We start from the raw sequence: 16,547 nt of genomic DNA, 5'->3' as shown, positions 1-16,547 counted from the left end.
AGAGAACAGTTGGAGGTCGGAAAAGAACTATCTAAAGTAGTTCTACGACAGCACGAGTGGATTCTAAATATTCCAAAAATCGCAGCTGTTTTCCGATGATACGTCTGCTGTTCCTAGGAATGATTCTGGGCATAGTCCAGAAAGAGGTATTTCTCCTGGAGGGGAAAGCCAGGGAGTTATCCGACCTAGTCAGAAACCTCCTAAAACCAGGCCAAGTATCAGTGCATCAATGCACAGGAGTCCTGGGAAAAATGGTGGCTTCTTACGAAGCGATTCCATTCGGCAGATCTCACGCAAAAACTTTTCAGGGGGATTTGCGGGACGAATGGTCCGGATCGCATCTTCAGATGCATCAGCGGATAACCCTGTCTCCAAGGACAAGGGTGTCTCTTCTGTGGGGGCTGCAGAGTGCTCATCTTCTAGAGGGCAGCACATTCAGCATTCAGGACTGTGTTCTGGTGACCACGGATGCCAGTCTGAGAGGCTGGGGAACAGTCACACAGGGAAGAAATTTCCAAGGAAGTGTGGTCAAGTCTGGAGATTTCTCTCCACATGAATATACTGGAGCTAAGGGCAATTTACGATGCTCTGAGCCTAGGAAGACCTCTGCTTCAAAGTCAACCGGTGCTGATCCAGTAGGACATCATCATGGCAGTCGCCCACGTAAACAGACGGGGCGGCACAAGAAGCAGGAGGGCAATGACAGCAAGGATTCTTCGCTGGGCGAAAAATCATGTGATAACACTGTCAGCAGTGTTCATTCCGGGAGTGGACAACTAGGAAGATTTCCTCAGCATGAATGAATTCCACCCGGAAAAGTGGGAACTTCATCTGGAAGTTTCCACATGTTTGTAAACCGTTGGGAAAGACCAAAGGTGGTTATGATGGCGTCCCACATGAAGCGCCAGGTCTAGAGACCCTCAGGCAATAGCTGGGACGCTCTGGTAACACCGTGGGTGTACCAGTCGGTGTATGTGTTCCCTCCTCTGCCTTTCATACCCAGTGTATGGAGAATGATAGGAAGGAGAGGAGTAAGAACTATACTCGTGGCTCCGGTTTGGCCAAGAAGAACTTGGTACCCGGAACTTCAAGAGATACTAGAAAGGATCTTGATTCAGCAAGAATCATGTCTGTTCCATGACTTACCGCAGCCGCGTTGACGGGTGAACGCCGGATCCTAAGGGAAAAGGCATTCCGGAAGAGGTCATCCCTACCCTGGTCAGAGCCAGGAAGGAGGTGACCGCACAACATTATCACTGCTTAGGTGAAAATGTGTTCCATGGTGTGAGGCCAGGAAGGCTCCACGGAAGAATTTCAACTAGGTTAATTCCTACATTTCCTGCAAACAGGAGTGTATATGGGTCTCAAATTGGGGTCCATTAAGGTTCAAATTTCGACCGGTCGATTTTCTTCCAGAAAGAAATTGGCTTCAGTTCCTGAAGTCCAGAAGTTGTTAAGGGAGTACTGCATATACAACCCCCTTTTGATGTCTCCAGTGGCACTGGGCGATCTCAACGTAGTTTGGGATTCCTAAAATCACATTGGTTTAAACAACTCAAATCTGTGGATTTGATATATCTCACATGGAAAGCGACCATGCTGTTGGTCCTGGCCTCGGCCAGGCGAGTGTCAGAATTGGCGGCTTTATCTCACAAAGCCATATCTGATTGTCCATTCGGACAGAGCAAAGCTGTGGACTCGTCCCCAGTTTCTCCCTAAGGTGGTGTCAGCGTTTCACCTGAACCAGCTTATTGTGGTACCTGCGGCTACTAGGGACTTGGAGGACTCCAAGTTGCTGGATGTTGTCAGGGCCCTGAAAATATAACTGGGTGCTCCTGCTTCTAAGCAGACTATTGCTCGTTGGATTGTAGTACAATTCAGCTTGCACATTCTGTGGCAGGCTTGCCACAGCAAAAAATATGTAAATGCCCATTCCACAAGGAAGGTGGGCTCATCTTGGGCGGCTGCCCGAGGGGTCTCGGCATTACAACTCTGCCGAGCAGCTACGTGGTCGGGGGAGAACACGTTTGTAAAATTCTACAAATTTGATACCCTGGCAAAAAGAGGACCTGGAGTTCTCTCATTCGGTGCTGCAGAGTCATCCGCACTCTCCCGCCCGTTTGGGAGCTTTGGTATAATCCCCATGGTCCTTTCAGGAACCCCAGCATCCACTAGGACGATAGAGAAAATAAGAATTTACTTACCGATAATTCTATTTCTCGGAGTCCGTAGTGGATGCTGGGCGCCCATCCCAAGTGCGGATTATTCTGCAATACTTGTACATAGTTATTGTTACAAAAATCGGGTTATTGTTGTAGGAAGCCGTCTTTCAGAGGCTCCTTTTGTTATCATACTGTTAACTGGGTTTAGATCACAAGTTGTACGGTGTGATTGGTGTGGCTGGTATGAGTCTTACCCGGGATTCAAAATTCCTCCCTTATTGTGTACGCTCGTCCGGGCACGGTACCTAACTGGAGTCTGGAGGAGGGTCATAGGGGGAGGAGCCAGTGCACACCACCTGATCGGAAAAGCTTTACTTTTGTGCCCTGTCTCCTGCGGAGCCGCTATTCCCCATGGTCCTTTCAGGAACCCCAGCATCCACTACGGACTCCGAGAAATAGAATTATCGGTAAGTAAATTCTTATTTTTTCATGTGTTAGTCTCTCGGAGATCAGAGTGATGTTACAGCACTGCAAAAAATGGTATTCCACTGCTCTACTCCAGATAATGACTGAAATCCCATTTATTTTACTGATTGATAATATTGTGCTTAATAAGAGGTGGCCTGTGGCTCACGGTTGCAGGCGTGGCCCATCATGCGGATTCAATTGCATGCCGCTGTTGATGCTTTATGGTCCTTTGCCGTAATCATGTCTGGCTTTAGGCTAATGCCGCTGTAAGCTCTTCCCTGGTGTACTGCCGTGCGCCTGAATGTGCGAGGCCTGAGCTACGTCTTGATGCTGCACAGTCTAAATTTGCACCAGCCTCATGCTACAGATGGGTCCACCTTTATCTTGGCCTTTAATAGGATTTACTGAGCCAGGTCAGTTAGACAATCCCCGGATGTATTGTTCTCTGTATTGTATTGCAGCTGGGAACAATAGATGAAGGGTTTATGTTAATAAACCATGGTGTGCCTGGGTGCAGCAAAGAAGTTAAGATAAAGGTGGACCCATCTGTAGGTGCAGATTCTCCGTCAGAGTGATTAAGCGTCAGAAGGGGAGAGGTATAAAGCAGTGAAAAGAGTGGAGAAGTTGCCCATGGCAAACAATCAGCCTTAAGATAACATTTATCCGGTACATTCTATGAAAGTAGCAGCTGGTTTATTGCCACTTCTCCACTCTTTTCACTGCTTCATACATCTCCCTCTTGAGTTCACAGCCAGGTCGGTGATGTACCCACGACACTACTATAAGCCACCGCCCAGGAACACCCAACAAGACAAGTCTGGATAATGTGTGTCTCAATCACAACTGCGCCTCTGGTTGTACATACTGTGTGACACTTTATAGCGACTTAGGGGTCTATTTACTAAGCCTTGGATGGAGATAAAGTACCAGCCAATCAGCTCCTAACTGCGATGTTACAGGATGTTTGAAAAATATGACAGTTAGGAAACGATTGGCTGGTACTTTATCTCATTCTACTTTATCTCCATCCAAGACATAGTAAATAGACCCCTTAGTTGCATGAGGAATTGAAAAACAGTGGGACAGATGTATTAAGCCTGAAGAAGTGATAAAGCAGTGATAAACGCACCAGCCAATCAGCAACAATATGTAAATTTACAGTTAAAAGCTGGTTGGCTGTTACGTTATCACCTTGCACTTATCACTTCTCCAGGCTTAATAGTGTTCATTCTAGCACCCTGCACCTTTCAAAATCCATGCAGTTCTTCTTTCCTGCCTGGGGTGTCGCTCTCTGCTCTGGTGCTTCTCAGAACACTCTGGTCTGTATTTCAGCACTGAAATACAGACCAAAGTGTGCTGAGAAGCACCAGAGCAGAGAGCGACACCCCAGGCAGAAAAGAGGAACTGCACCTGTTTTGAAAGGTGCAGGGTGCTAGAATGAACACTACTTAATACACTTGTCCATTTGCGCAAGTATCGGCTTTGCGTGCTATTCAGAATCGGCCCCACTGCCCTCACCAAATCTACCTGGATACCTTACCTTTTAGCATGCATATTATATATTTATTTGCGCCACCCTTACACCCTGTAATATAATTAAGTATTGTAATGTACAGAAAACACTACTTGTTCTGTCGTGGGCGATGAAAACATTTATTTATACTGGGAAAATTTCTGTAAGTTGTTAATTGCATAGCTGCGGAGGGGGCGAGGTGCACCCGAGGGTGTCTGTCGGGAAATTTACTAGATTGTACGCCGACACTAATGCACATAATCTCGTTAGGATGCTGCACAAATGAACTGGGAAACTTGCGGGTCGTGTGGTGGTGACCGTGTGCATACTGCTGTACTAGATAAACAGATAAGGTGGGCGTTAGGTGGCTTCAGGCCAGCAATTTAATAGTAAGCTGTCAGCAATACCTTGTCTTTTACTGTAGACGGAGCAGTTTTCTTCTTAATGTACATAGAAATTCTGCAGAGCACTGATAAATTGTGTAAGTATGATTCTAGATTCCCCCATGTACTGAGGCGAATTGTGCATCCCCAACACTTTTTTTGTTGTGGCTGTTTAGATACCACAAATCACATAGCGCACTTATGAGCGAGCGCTTGATACAATGTGACAGTAGCCAATCAGCAAGGGATTGATAGTCTTGTTCTGCTCATCCCTACTGACAGCCCATGCAAGCAGGAAACTGGGCTAAGTTCACTTGTGTGGTGCCCCCTGGTGGCTAGTTTATCTAGGAAAGCAGCCAAGCACTGCATTCATCCAGCTTTATAAAGCACCAGTTATGTTTTTTTTTTTTATTATCCAGCACGTGCGGAGATGCCAGTTTAAAGCATTTTTGCCTATCTCAATCCTATTGAGTTGTATGGAATTTGGTTGGATCTGTTATTTGGTGAGACTACGGGGGGTGATTCAGACCTGATCGTAGATGTGCTAAATTCAGCACATCTACCATCAGTTTCTCTGACATGCAGGAGGTGGGGCCACAGTGCTAGTACGCTCTGCAGTCAAGCCCTACTCCCCACCCCCCACGGCAGCGCCGCTTTCGCACCCACCAAGTGGCTTTCTACCTGCGGCTACCCGCTGCGTTGCAGTGGCTGCGTGTGATGTCACGCAGCCGCTGCGGCCCACCAACGGAGTTCTAACTCCGTTTGCACGCCGCCTCGCGACTGTCTGTCAATCAGGCAGAGGCGCTCGCAGCCCTGAGATGCTTTTGCATCTCACTGGGTGCACGTGCGCACTCCCCAAAGGGCTTTGGGTCTGAATTAGGCCCTACATTGGGAACGCACAGAACCACCCTGTCTCGAGGATGTGTATCAAAAGCTCTGCAACTGTCGTTTTCCCTGTTTCTAATCTCTTGCACATAGTATGGGGCTGTTGCACGTGCATATACCAATGATGTGGTTGCGGCTGGCTTAAAATGCATGAGCGCGCAGCTTTCTGCTTGCAGATGCAAGAACCCAGGCATTAGCTGAACGTAGTCTTGCATTAGCATAAGGTAGTACAATATGGCGACTGCAACTACAGCCGCTTTGCTGCAATATGTTCAACACATGTCCTTTTTGCCATTTTACCCTGAAGCTGTTGCATTGCGAGCGAGCTATCACACATACCCGATTAAGCGGCCCATTTATCAACATGTAGTAAAACTCATTCTGAGGGGGAGATGTGCTAAGCCTTGAAAAGTGATAAATTGCATGGTGATAAAGTACCAGCCAATCAGCTCCTAACTGTCATGTCAGTCTGTTTGAAAAATGACAGTTGGGAGCTGATTGGTACTTTATCTCCGTGAAATGTATCACTTTTCTGGGCTTAGTAAATTTGGCTCTGAATGAGTAAACTTGTTGCGTATGATAAATGCTGTTCCAGCCAATCAACTCTTGTCATTTTTTTCCAGCACATGACTGTTAGGAGCTGGTTGGCTGGAGCACCATTTATCATATGCAACTAGTTTTATCACTCATTGATAAATGAGCCTGTAAGACTGACAAGAGGGCTGCTTAGACCTTATATAAAAGGTAAAATAACAGTCCCTATAATTCTGCTGGGAGCTCCTGTTGCTCAGAGTAAAAGGGAAGTCTGTGATCTCTCTACCAATCCATTCGCTGTCAAGTGAGGACTCCTTGTGTAAAACCATTAGCCCCGGTCTCCCCTCTCCTAATGGACTTGGCGGAGTACTGGCTGCAGCTGTGGCTGCGTTCCGCCGAGTGGGTGGAATTTCTGGAGAGGTGCGAATCCCATCTCTGTACATTCTTTCCGATGAAACGTCTTGGTTTTGTTAATGCATTCAGTATGTTGTAGGCATGAGAGGTGGGTATTGATCTCTGGCAGCTACATGCCTAGGTACACAGTTGTTTCCTCAACAGCAACCAGCCTCCATTAGCGGAACATCATGACTTTTTGTACAAATGTATATTGCTGCCCTCGTAGAGTTCTAAGCCCTAATTGTTCCCATTTGACCTCCTCAGGAAAGAGTTGGCAGAAGCCCAGCGCACCAATAAGCCCTGCGGAAAGTGCTATTACTATCTCATTGTAAGTAAAACTTATATGGAAGCTGCACAGAAATCCCAAGGGGGAGGAACGCAGGGGAAAGAGGAGATGATGTTTGCGAATGCAGAAGAAGAGTTTTTCTACGAGGTAAACCCATATACCATTCTTTTTAGCCTCATGGGTAATGTCCTCTATTGGCTTGTACATACTGTAACATCCTGCAGCTTTTACTATACAAGTTTCTTTAACGCCCACCCAGTGCTTCTCAGCAGTGTGTTTTACATCATCAGTGGGTTTGTGTTGCGCTGGGATATGTCACCACGTTGGATACCTTTGTATACAGTACAGACAGCAATTAATTTAGTTAGTTGTGCAGGGGTTGGGTGAAAACGAATATAGTAAAAACTTATACATGGTTATGCTTATACTTTGGGGTTTTATCTTTAAGTGTCGTGAAATGGGTCGCAGCACACCACATGCCATCATTATTCATGAGGAGCGTCTGTGTTAATCGGACAACCAAAACCAAAATGAATTGCTGTTTTACTCATTACGACCCAGTTGTATTAAGGTCATTAATCTAAACTTTTTTTTTTCTCCCCAGCAAGCAATCCTGAAATTCAACTATTCTGTGCAGGAGGAGCGTGACATGCAGTTAGGGGGTAAGTGGTCTTTTGATGACACTCCCATGAAGCCCCTGAGAACAGTCATGTTGGTCCCGGCAGGCCGAATGAATTCCATCATTGAAAAGTTCAAAGAATACCTGTCCGTGTGAACGACGCGTGGCGGTTATACAGCTGAACTGCTGGCGTGACAGCGGAGGCCGGAGCCCTACCACTGGCTTCTATTCTGCCGCTTCATTTGTGACTTTTCAGAAATCCAGGACGAGGAACATTTCAAAATAAATCCAGGACGAGGAAGACTTCAAAATCTACAGTAACTTCCAGCGCTGGAGTAATATAAACAGGATTTATATTTTTTATTATTTTTACTAAGACAGAATTGAGAGAGGGCAAAAATATATATATACACATACAAAATACAGCAATCCTGAGTCTGTAACATTGGTTGTCACATTCACAGTTCATTAAATTCTCCTGTGTGTTCGGAACACATATTGCACTTGTGAATCCTCCTTTATCCGGCGAGGTCATTGTATAATGCATCTTTGTTCTGCCTCGGCTGGAGGAGCATCTTCCTCATCCTTGTCGCAGTCTTCCTGAGAGTCTGCAGAGACGCCTGATGTGTGTTCTAAGGCCATCTGCAATAGCTCTTTGCTCTCACTAGGGGGCAGGTTGCTGAAGTAATATTGGGGCGCCAGCTGCATGAACCTAAAAAACAAAGAAACAGTTACTGACTCTTTGGTGATCACTGTCTTCTCTGACTGTAGGCAGGCGGCTCTCCTCTTTTTCGGTAGCCCTTGTGCAGTCTTTCAGGAAGATTCACACAGTGGGTTTTGTAGATTAACATGCAAGGGCTTCCCCAGAGAATTGGAGAGCTGCATTATACATTTATACATCAATGAAAAGCTCTGTGCTATTGAATACTTCACACACAGAACGGTGAATGCGTGGGCGGACATAGAGACGCGGAGGCTTCGGGTTGCCCCCCACGCTGGAGAGAGCCGTCACTTGCTGCTGCTCTGCCAGGCAGGATAATCTATTTTATTGAGAGCACAGAAAGCAAGGAGCGTTTCATTTCCATTTACCTCTGCCTGTAAATCCAAGTATAAACAACAGAGGATAACAAATGGTATTACTTCTTAGAAATGTACTAAACACTGGCTGGAAGCGTAGACAGCGATCTATGGGGGGTAATTTCAGAGTTGATCACAGCAGCAAATTTGTTAGCAGTTGGGCAAAACCATGTGCACTGCAGGTGGGGCAGATGTAACATGTGCAGAGAGATTTGGGTGGGTTATTTTGTTTCTGTGCAGGGTAAATACTGGCTGCTTTATTTTTTACACTGCAATTTAGATTTTAGATTGAACACTCCCCACCCAAATCTAACTCTCTCTGCACATGTTACATCTGCTCCCTCCTGCAGTGCACATGGTTTTGCCCAACTGCTAACATTTGCTGCTGCGATCAACTCAGAATTACCCCCATGAGCCTTTCTCCCTGTCCTTTATCAGGGTCCATTCTCGCTTTTAATACAGGATTGGCCCATTTTGTGCTTTTCCAGCGGTTGTGGCGCTACAGGACCCATCATGTACGTACAGAGCGGTGGGACTTGTAATTCCACTGTTTTAGAGCTACTCTACGGTATCTGGTTTTTAGGTCGACACATGAAAAAGTCGACATGAGTTTCACTCCCCTCCCCCCCCCCCCTTTTTTTGAACTTTTTCATACTTTACGATCAACTTGGACTAAGATTGGGAATAGTAACCTTGCCCGAAGTACGAGGGGACACGGTGGACTAATTGGGGTTTCCGGTCACTTTCCGAAGAAAACACCAATTTTTTTTCTTTTTTAACTCATGTCGACCTTTTCCATGGCAACCATTTCCATGTCAGCCTAATGACCGTGTAGACCTAGTCACTGTCGACCAATAGTGGTCGACTCAATGATCCACAACCCTGCTCTACACCAGAACCCCATCGCACGCAAACTTGGTGCATATGAAATGGACAACAGGTATAAAAATGCCCGCAAGGCACAATAGTATAAGGATGTTGCAGATTTTGCTAGTGGTATTGCAGAGAAGGTGGGAGATGGTATGATGCCAGCAAAGGAACACGTTACATATATGATGCTGTACAAGGCCCACTGTGGTAAGACTGGAAGTACAGTCCGATCTTTTACTACATCGGACCTGCAAAGAATCTTAAGCGGTATCCATCCAATAGTCCAAAGCTGAAGGATGCTGCCGCCTCCAGGTAATGGGACCGAGTTGTGTTGGCAGATTCCATAACCAGTCGCAGAACTAATACACTGCATTACATTTTAAGAAAGCTAAGCCTAAAATACAGGTAAGTCATATGATGATGCATCCAGGCAGACGGGTATGAAATACTGACTGTTGGGATGCCGGTGGTCACATGACCAACTGCGTCATCCAGACACGGCTAAGGGGTCTATTTACTAAGCCTTGTATGGAGATAAAGTACCAGCCAATCAGTAACTACTTGGTATGTCACAGTAATAAAGTAGAATGAGATAAAGTACCAGCCAATCGGCTCCTAACTGATTTTTCAAACATCCTGTAACATGGCAGTTAGGAGCCGATTGGCTGGTACTTTATCTCCGTGCACTTTATTTCCATCCAAGCCTTAGTAAAATAGACCCCTAAGTATTTTACCCCTCTCCTGCCCCCTTTCCTAACCCTTGGGGGGCGGCTAGGACTAACCCTCGAGGGGTGGCAGCTACGGCTAAGCACCCATCTAGTGCCTAACCTTAATGCTCACCTTCGGAGTTCCGGCACTGGTCTCCCTAGTGGTGTCAGTCACATGACCGCCGGCATGCCAAACACATCCCAGGCAGACAGTGCTAGACATTAAAATACACGCCTACAGGAGCCTGGTCATCTGGGATAGTAAATTGGAGAGAACACCAAATTTATACACTGATGCTCTATACTGGGGCAGGTAGATGGTGACTGCTAAATGTGTAACCCTTCCCAGCAATACACCTGTAGCTCAGGGTGAGTAATCTGATTCTTAACGTGAACTTTTTTTTTTTTTGCGATCAGCCAAACGTACACATCAGTGGTGAGATTTATCAAACATTCTAAAGACAACTCCCAATCCCATTCCAGCCTCCAATGGTGGAATATGTCGCACTGTGTAAGAAACTTAATAAATAAATAAATAAATGTACTAGATAAATGATCGGTCGCTATGAGCAACAATTCCACTTTTCTTTGTCAGGTCCACGTGCGTGAGCCTAGAAGCAGATTATTTCTGAGCTGTCCAAGTACTTACAGGTCCGGGGAGACTTCTGTGGCAATCCTGATACAGCTGCTGTCTGCCACACTGAATTCATGGAACAGGATCCACTCTGGGATAGTGTGGCTGAGGCAGTACCCAGAGTCTGGGTGTAACTGGCCGATCTGTTTGTGCGTCAGCATGATATAATTCCCCGAGCCATCAACATCTCGCGCTACCTAGAACACACATAATAAATATTACACAATATACTTTCTGTATTGCTCAGTGTAGTAATAATCTGGGCCGTAGGATCTTCTGAGCCAACGTAGCCTTCATCACTATTTACAGCAGATTTTATTATGGTTACCCTCCATATTCTTTTATTTAGAAGGTGACACAAATTCCCACAACACCGTACAGAGCAAGAATACAAAATGGGGTAAACTGAGTGGCAGGATAAACAAACACATACTGTAGTAAAGGTGGCTACACACTGGCCGATATATCAGCCGTTCTATTGAACGGCCGATGTATCGCAGGTCCGTCGGCCAGTGTGCACGGTTGATATGCCTGTGAACTCCGTCGTTCACAGACATATCATGTCAGCCCCGCAGCACAGCCAACGGCCGATATATTGGCGCATCGCAGTGTGTGTACGGGCGACCAGCGGTGATTGACAGCTGCCCTGGGCGGGCGTGTGTACGCACCCGCCCAGTTCATGACGTCATTCCCCGACGGATCGGGCCATGTGTATGCACAGCACACTGCCTGATCAGTCCATAGATAGATAGATATATCTGCCGATCAATTGATCGGCAGATATATCTATCAGTGTGTACCCACCTTAACAAATGGGAGCATAAACAGAAATAATACAAACAACCAAATGTAGGCATAGTGCTGACACATAATAAATAATACTGACACAATCAGTTGGCCAATATAGCGGACATGGGGGGGAAGGGGAGAAACATTAGGAGGGAGGGCCCTGCTTGCAAGAGCTTATGACACAAATGTATTAAGCCTTAAAAAGTGATAAAGTACCAACAAATCAGCTCCTGTCATTTTTCAAACATCCTGTAACGTGGCAGTTAGAGAGCTGATTGGCTGATACTTTATCACATTTGAAAGGCTTAATACATTTGAGTCTATGTTCTAAAAGGGAAAAGATTGGAGCGGAGGTGCTGGAATATACTAGGGTTAGTGATGTGGGAGTGAAAGCCGGGTTAGGCAGAGATCCGGTACACAAGGATGTCTGAAAATCCTGGCTTTTACCCGGCATTTCAGTGACTGGTAGTTTTGCCGGTGCCTGCCTGACCCCCCTTTCACACAGACATGCAAATTACCTGGTCAAGAATTTCTACCCGGTAATTTGCAGATCAACACGGGTATTTTGTCTGAGTGAAAGAGTCAACTTGGGTCGAAATTTCCAGGTCTCCAACCCTGGTAAATCCCAGGTGGAAGTCCTGGGAATTTCAACCCGAGTTCACCCTTTCACACAGAAAAAATACCTGTGTTTTTCGGCAAATTACCGGGTAGAAATTCTTCACCCGGGAATTTGCCTTTCTGTGTGAAAGGGGTCTCAGAGAGTTTTCAGGGAGTGTTTGAAGTGATGAATATAAAGGGAAAAGTGGGTATAAGGGAGAGTATTCCATAGGTAGTGGGCAGAGGTGGTAATCACTGGAGATGGAGAAGGGACAGGAGTGCGAGAGAGCTTTGAAGGTTAGGGTAGAGGTTCCCAAACACTGTCCTCAAAGCACCCCAACGGCCCAGGTTTCAAGGATATCCATGAGTGCGCACCGGTGAATTAATTAATACCTCAGACATTTTGATTTAAGCGTCTGTGCTCATCCATGGATATTCTTAAAACCTGGACCGTTGGGTGCCTTGAGGAATGCGTTTGGAGACCACTGGGTTAGGGTGAGAAATATGAACTAGATCCTGTAGCGCAGGCATTCCCATCCTCCGTCCTCAAGGCACACTAACCGTGCAGGCTTTAGTGATATCCAGGCTGCAGCACCGATGGTTAAATAAAATAAAAGATGAGTAACTAATCAAGTCACCTGTGGTCAAGTATGGATATCACGAAAACATGGACTGTTAGTGTGCCTTGAGGAGCAAGGTTGGTAATGCCTGCTGTAGCGGATATGGAGTCAGTGGAGGGACTGGCATAGGGGAGGAGGAGTCAGACCGTTCGACAATGTCTAAGTGGGGCATGAAGGGTCTACCGGGGTACTGCAGTTATAGGGGCCCATACTCATAGTCTTGTGCAGTATCATGTAACATATGTATCATGTATAATGTATAATACATGTGCACAGTCTGGAACCTGATCCCTAGAGGAGGGGGTTGGATCCACCGAGGGTTGGTCCTGCGGGCCAGTCTGACCCTAGAGCAGTCTAGCAGCAGCGTAAGGAGAGATTGGACTGGAGAGAGGTGTTTGAGGGGAAGAACAGCACGGAGAAGGTTTGCGGGTTGAATTCTATCTAAGAGCAGGCTTCCAGTATTTACAAGATGGAATGGAACCTGACACGAGGCTCTGGAGGAAGCTGATCTGCTGACGACTGAATTGAAAATGGTGGCAAACTATGAAAAAAAACAAGATTTTAAACCTACCGGTAAATCTATTTCTCGTAGTCCGTAGAGGATGCTGGGAACTCCGTAAGGACCATGGGGATAGACGGGCTCCGCAGGAGACATGGGCACTTTAAGAAAGACTTTAGATCTGGTGTGCACTGGCTCCTCCCTCTATGCCCCTCCTCCAGACCTCAGTTAGAGAAAACTGTGCCCAGAGGAGACGGACAGTACGAGGAAAGGATCTTTGTTAATCCAAGGGCAAGATTCATACCAGCCACACCGTATAACTTGTGATATACTATCCAGTTAACAGTATGAAAACGACATAGCATCAGTCCAAGACCGATGAGACTATAACATAACCCTTATTTAAGCAATAACTATATACAAGTCTTGCAGAAGTAGTCCGCACTTGGGACGGGCGCCCAGCATCCTCTATGGACTATGAGAAAAAGATTTACCGGTAGGTTTAAATCTTATTTTCTCTTACGTCCTAGAGGATGCTGGGGACTCCATAAGGACCATTGGGATTATACCAAAGCTCCCAAACGGGCGGGAGAGTGCGGATGACTCTGCAGCACCGATTGAGCAAACAGGAGGTCCTCCTCAGCCAGGGTATCAAACTTATAGAACTTTGCAAAGGAGTTTGAACCCGACCAAGTAGTAGCTCGGCACAGCTGTAGCGCCGAGACCCCTCTGGCAGCCGCCCAAGAAGAGCCCACCTTCCTAGTGGAATGGGCCTTGACCGATTTAGGTAACGGCAATCCCGCCATAGAATGCGCCTGCTGAATCGTGTTACAGATCCAGCGAACAATAGTCTACTTTGAAGCAGGAGCACCAATCTTGTTGGTTGCATACATGACAAACAGTGCGTCTGTTTTTCTGACTGTAGCCGATCTGGCCACGTAAATTTTCAAAGCCCTGACCACATCAAGGGACTCGGGATCCTCCAAGTCACGCGCAGCCACAGGCACCACAATAGTTCATATGAAAAGGATGAAACCACTTTTGGCAGGAATTGAGGACGGGTCCGCAATTCCGCTCTATCCATATGGAAAACCAGATAGGGCTTTTATGTGATAAAGCCGCAAATTCCGACACTCGCCTAGCCGAAGCCAAGGCTAATAACATGACCACCTTCCAAGTGAGATTTTTCAACTCCACCGTTTTAAGTGGTTCAAACCAGTGTGACTTAATGAAACTTAACACCACGTTAAGGTCCCAAGGCGTCACCGGAGGTACAAAAGGAGGCTGAATATGCAGTACTCCCTTCACAAAAGTTTGTACTTCAGGGAGAGAGGCCAATTCCTTATGAAAGAAAATGGATAAGGCCGAAATCTGAACCTTAATAGATCCTAATTTTAGGCCGAAATTCACTCCAGTTTGCCGGAAGTGAAGGAAACGGACCAGATGGAATTCTTCCGTAGGAGCATTCCTGGCCTCACACCAAGAAACATATTTTCGCCATATACGGTGATAATGTTTAGATGTCATGTCCTTCCTAGCCTTTATTAGCGTAGGAATGACCTTATCCGCTAGGATCCGGCGTTCAACCGCCATGCCGTCCAACGCAGCCACGGTAAGTCTTGGAATAGACATGGCCCCTGTTGCAACCGGTCCTGTCTTAGAGGAAGAGGCCACGGATCTTCTGTGAGCATTTCCTGCAGATCCGGATACCAGGTCCTTCGTGGCCAATCTGGAACAATGAGGATTGTTCTAATTCCTCTCCCTCCTACCATTCTCAACACCTTGGGTATGAGAGGAAGAGGGGGAAATACATAGACCGACTGGAACACCCACATTGTCACTAGGGCATCTACAGCTACTGCCTGAGGGTCTCTTGACCTGGTGCAATACCTCTGTAGCTTCTTGTTGAGGCGGGACGCCATCATGTCTATCTGTGGCAGTTCCCACTGACTTGCAATCTGTGCGAAGGCTTCCTAAAGAAGTCCTCTCTTGGATGCAGGTCGTGTTTGCTGAGGAAGTCTGCTTCTCAGTTGCCCACTCCCGGAATGAACTGCTGCAAATGCGCTTACATGATTTTCCGCCCAGCGGAGAATCCTGGTGGCTTCTGCCATTTCCACTCTGCTCTTTGTGCCGCTTTGGCGGTTTACATGAGCCACTGCGGTGAGGTTGTCTGACTGGATCAGAACCGGTAGGTCGCGAAGCAATGTTTCCGCTTGCCGAAGGGCGTTGTATATGGCCCTCAGCTCCAGGATGTTGATTTGAATACAAGTTTTTTGACTTGACCCAAAGACCTTGGAAGTTTCTTCCCTGTGTGACTGCTCCCCCATCTCGGAGGCTCGCGTCCTTGGCTACCAGAATCCAGTCCTGGATGGCGAACCTGCGACCCTGCAGAAGGTGAGCACTCTGCAGCCACCATAGGAGAGACACCCTGGCCCTAGGGGACAGGGTGATTAACTGATGCATCTGTAGATGTGATCCGGACCACCTGTTCCGTAGATCCCATTGGAAAGTCCTCGCATGGAACCTGCCGAAGGGAATGGCCCCGTAAGATGCCACCATCTTTCCCAGGACCTGAGTGCAGTGATGCACTGACACCTGTTTTGGCTTTAATAGGTTTTGGTTACCAGAGTCATTAGTTCCTGGGCCTTCTCTATCGGAAGATAAACCCATTTCTGGTCCGTATTCAGAATCATACCCAAGAAGGGCAGACGAGTCATAGGAACCAACTGTGACTTCGGGATATTGAGAATCCAGCCGAGTTGCTGTGACACCTTCAGCTAAAGTGACACGCTGTTCAACGACTGCACTTTTGATCTCGCCCTTATTAGGAGATCGTCCAAGTATGGGATAATTGTGACTCCTTGCTTGCGTAGGAGCACCATCATTTCCGCCAATTACCCTGAAATTGGTAATGACAATACTGTACCGTAATTCTCAGGTACGCCTGATGGGGTGGATAAATGGGAACATGAAGGTATGCAGCCTTTATGTCTAGATACACCATAAAATCCCCCCCTTCCAGGCTGGCGATGATCGCTCTGAGCGATTCCACCTTGAATTTGAACCTTTTCAAGTATAGGTTCAGAGATGTTAATTTTAAAATAGGTCTGACCGAACCGTCCGGTTTCGGGTCTACAGCCAAGGTTGAGTAATATCCCCTTCCTTGTTGAAGGAGGGGAACCTTGAGCACCACCTGTTGGAGATACAATGTGTGAATTGTATTTAATATTATCTCCCTTTCTGGGGGAGAAGCCGGTAGGGCCGATAAGGAAAACCGGCGAGGAGGCACCTCTTCGAATTCCAGCTTGTAACCCTGAGAAACAATTTCTATTGCCCAAGGATCCACCTGTGAGTGAACTCAGATGTGGCTGAAGAGTCGAAGACGTGCTCCCACTGGGGCGGACTCCCTTAGCGGAGCCCCAGCGTCATGCGGTGGATTTAGTAGAGGCCGGGGAGGACTTCTGTTCCTGGGAACTAGCTGTGCCCTGCGCCCTTACCTCTGGTAAGA

General features: G+C 46.8%; 2 protein-coding genes across 7 annotated transcripts in view; one reads left to right on the top strand and one right to left on the bottom strand.

Moving 5' to 3' along the window:
• Nucleotides 1-7,742, top strand: part of BCCIP (BRCA2 and CDKN1A interacting protein) — a 60,775-nt gene extending 53,033 nt beyond the window's left edge. For both annotated transcript variants that reach the window (XM_063962237.1, XM_063962236.1), the window contains exons 6-7: nt 6,606-6,774; nt 7,232-7,742. In XM_063962237.1, coding sequence (XP_063818307.1) covers nt 6,606-6,774; nt 7,232-7,402 — 340 coding nt within the window. In that variant the 3' untranslated portion in view covers nt 7,403-7,742. The remainder of the gene's footprint in view (nt 1-6,605; nt 6,775-7,231) is intronic.
• DHX32 (DEAH-box helicase 32 (putative)) overlaps nt 7,588-16,547 on the bottom strand; it is a 251,606-nt gene continuing 242,646 nt past the window's right edge. For all 5 annotated transcript variants that reach the window (XM_063962228.1, XM_063962230.1, XM_063962229.1 and 2 more), the window contains exons 11-12: nt 10,550-10,731; nt 7,588-7,958 (exon numbers count right to left, since the gene is read on the bottom strand). In XM_063962228.1, coding sequence (XP_063818298.1) covers nt 7,778-7,958; nt 10,550-10,731 — 363 coding nt within the window. In that variant the 3' untranslated portion in view covers nt 7,588-7,777. The remainder of the gene's footprint in view (nt 7,959-10,549; nt 10,732-16,547) is intronic.

The sequence above is a fragment of the Pseudophryne corroboree genome, chromosome 3 (assembly GCF_028390025.1).
Source record: "Pseudophryne corroboree isolate aPseCor3 chromosome 3, aPseCor3.hap2, whole genome shotgun sequence".
Classification (NCBI taxonomy): domain Eukaryota; kingdom Metazoa; phylum Chordata; class Amphibia; order Anura; family Myobatrachidae; genus Pseudophryne; species Pseudophryne corroboree.
Note: the sequence above shows the minus strand (reverse complement) of the source record. Positions and strands in the feature narration are given on the sequence as shown.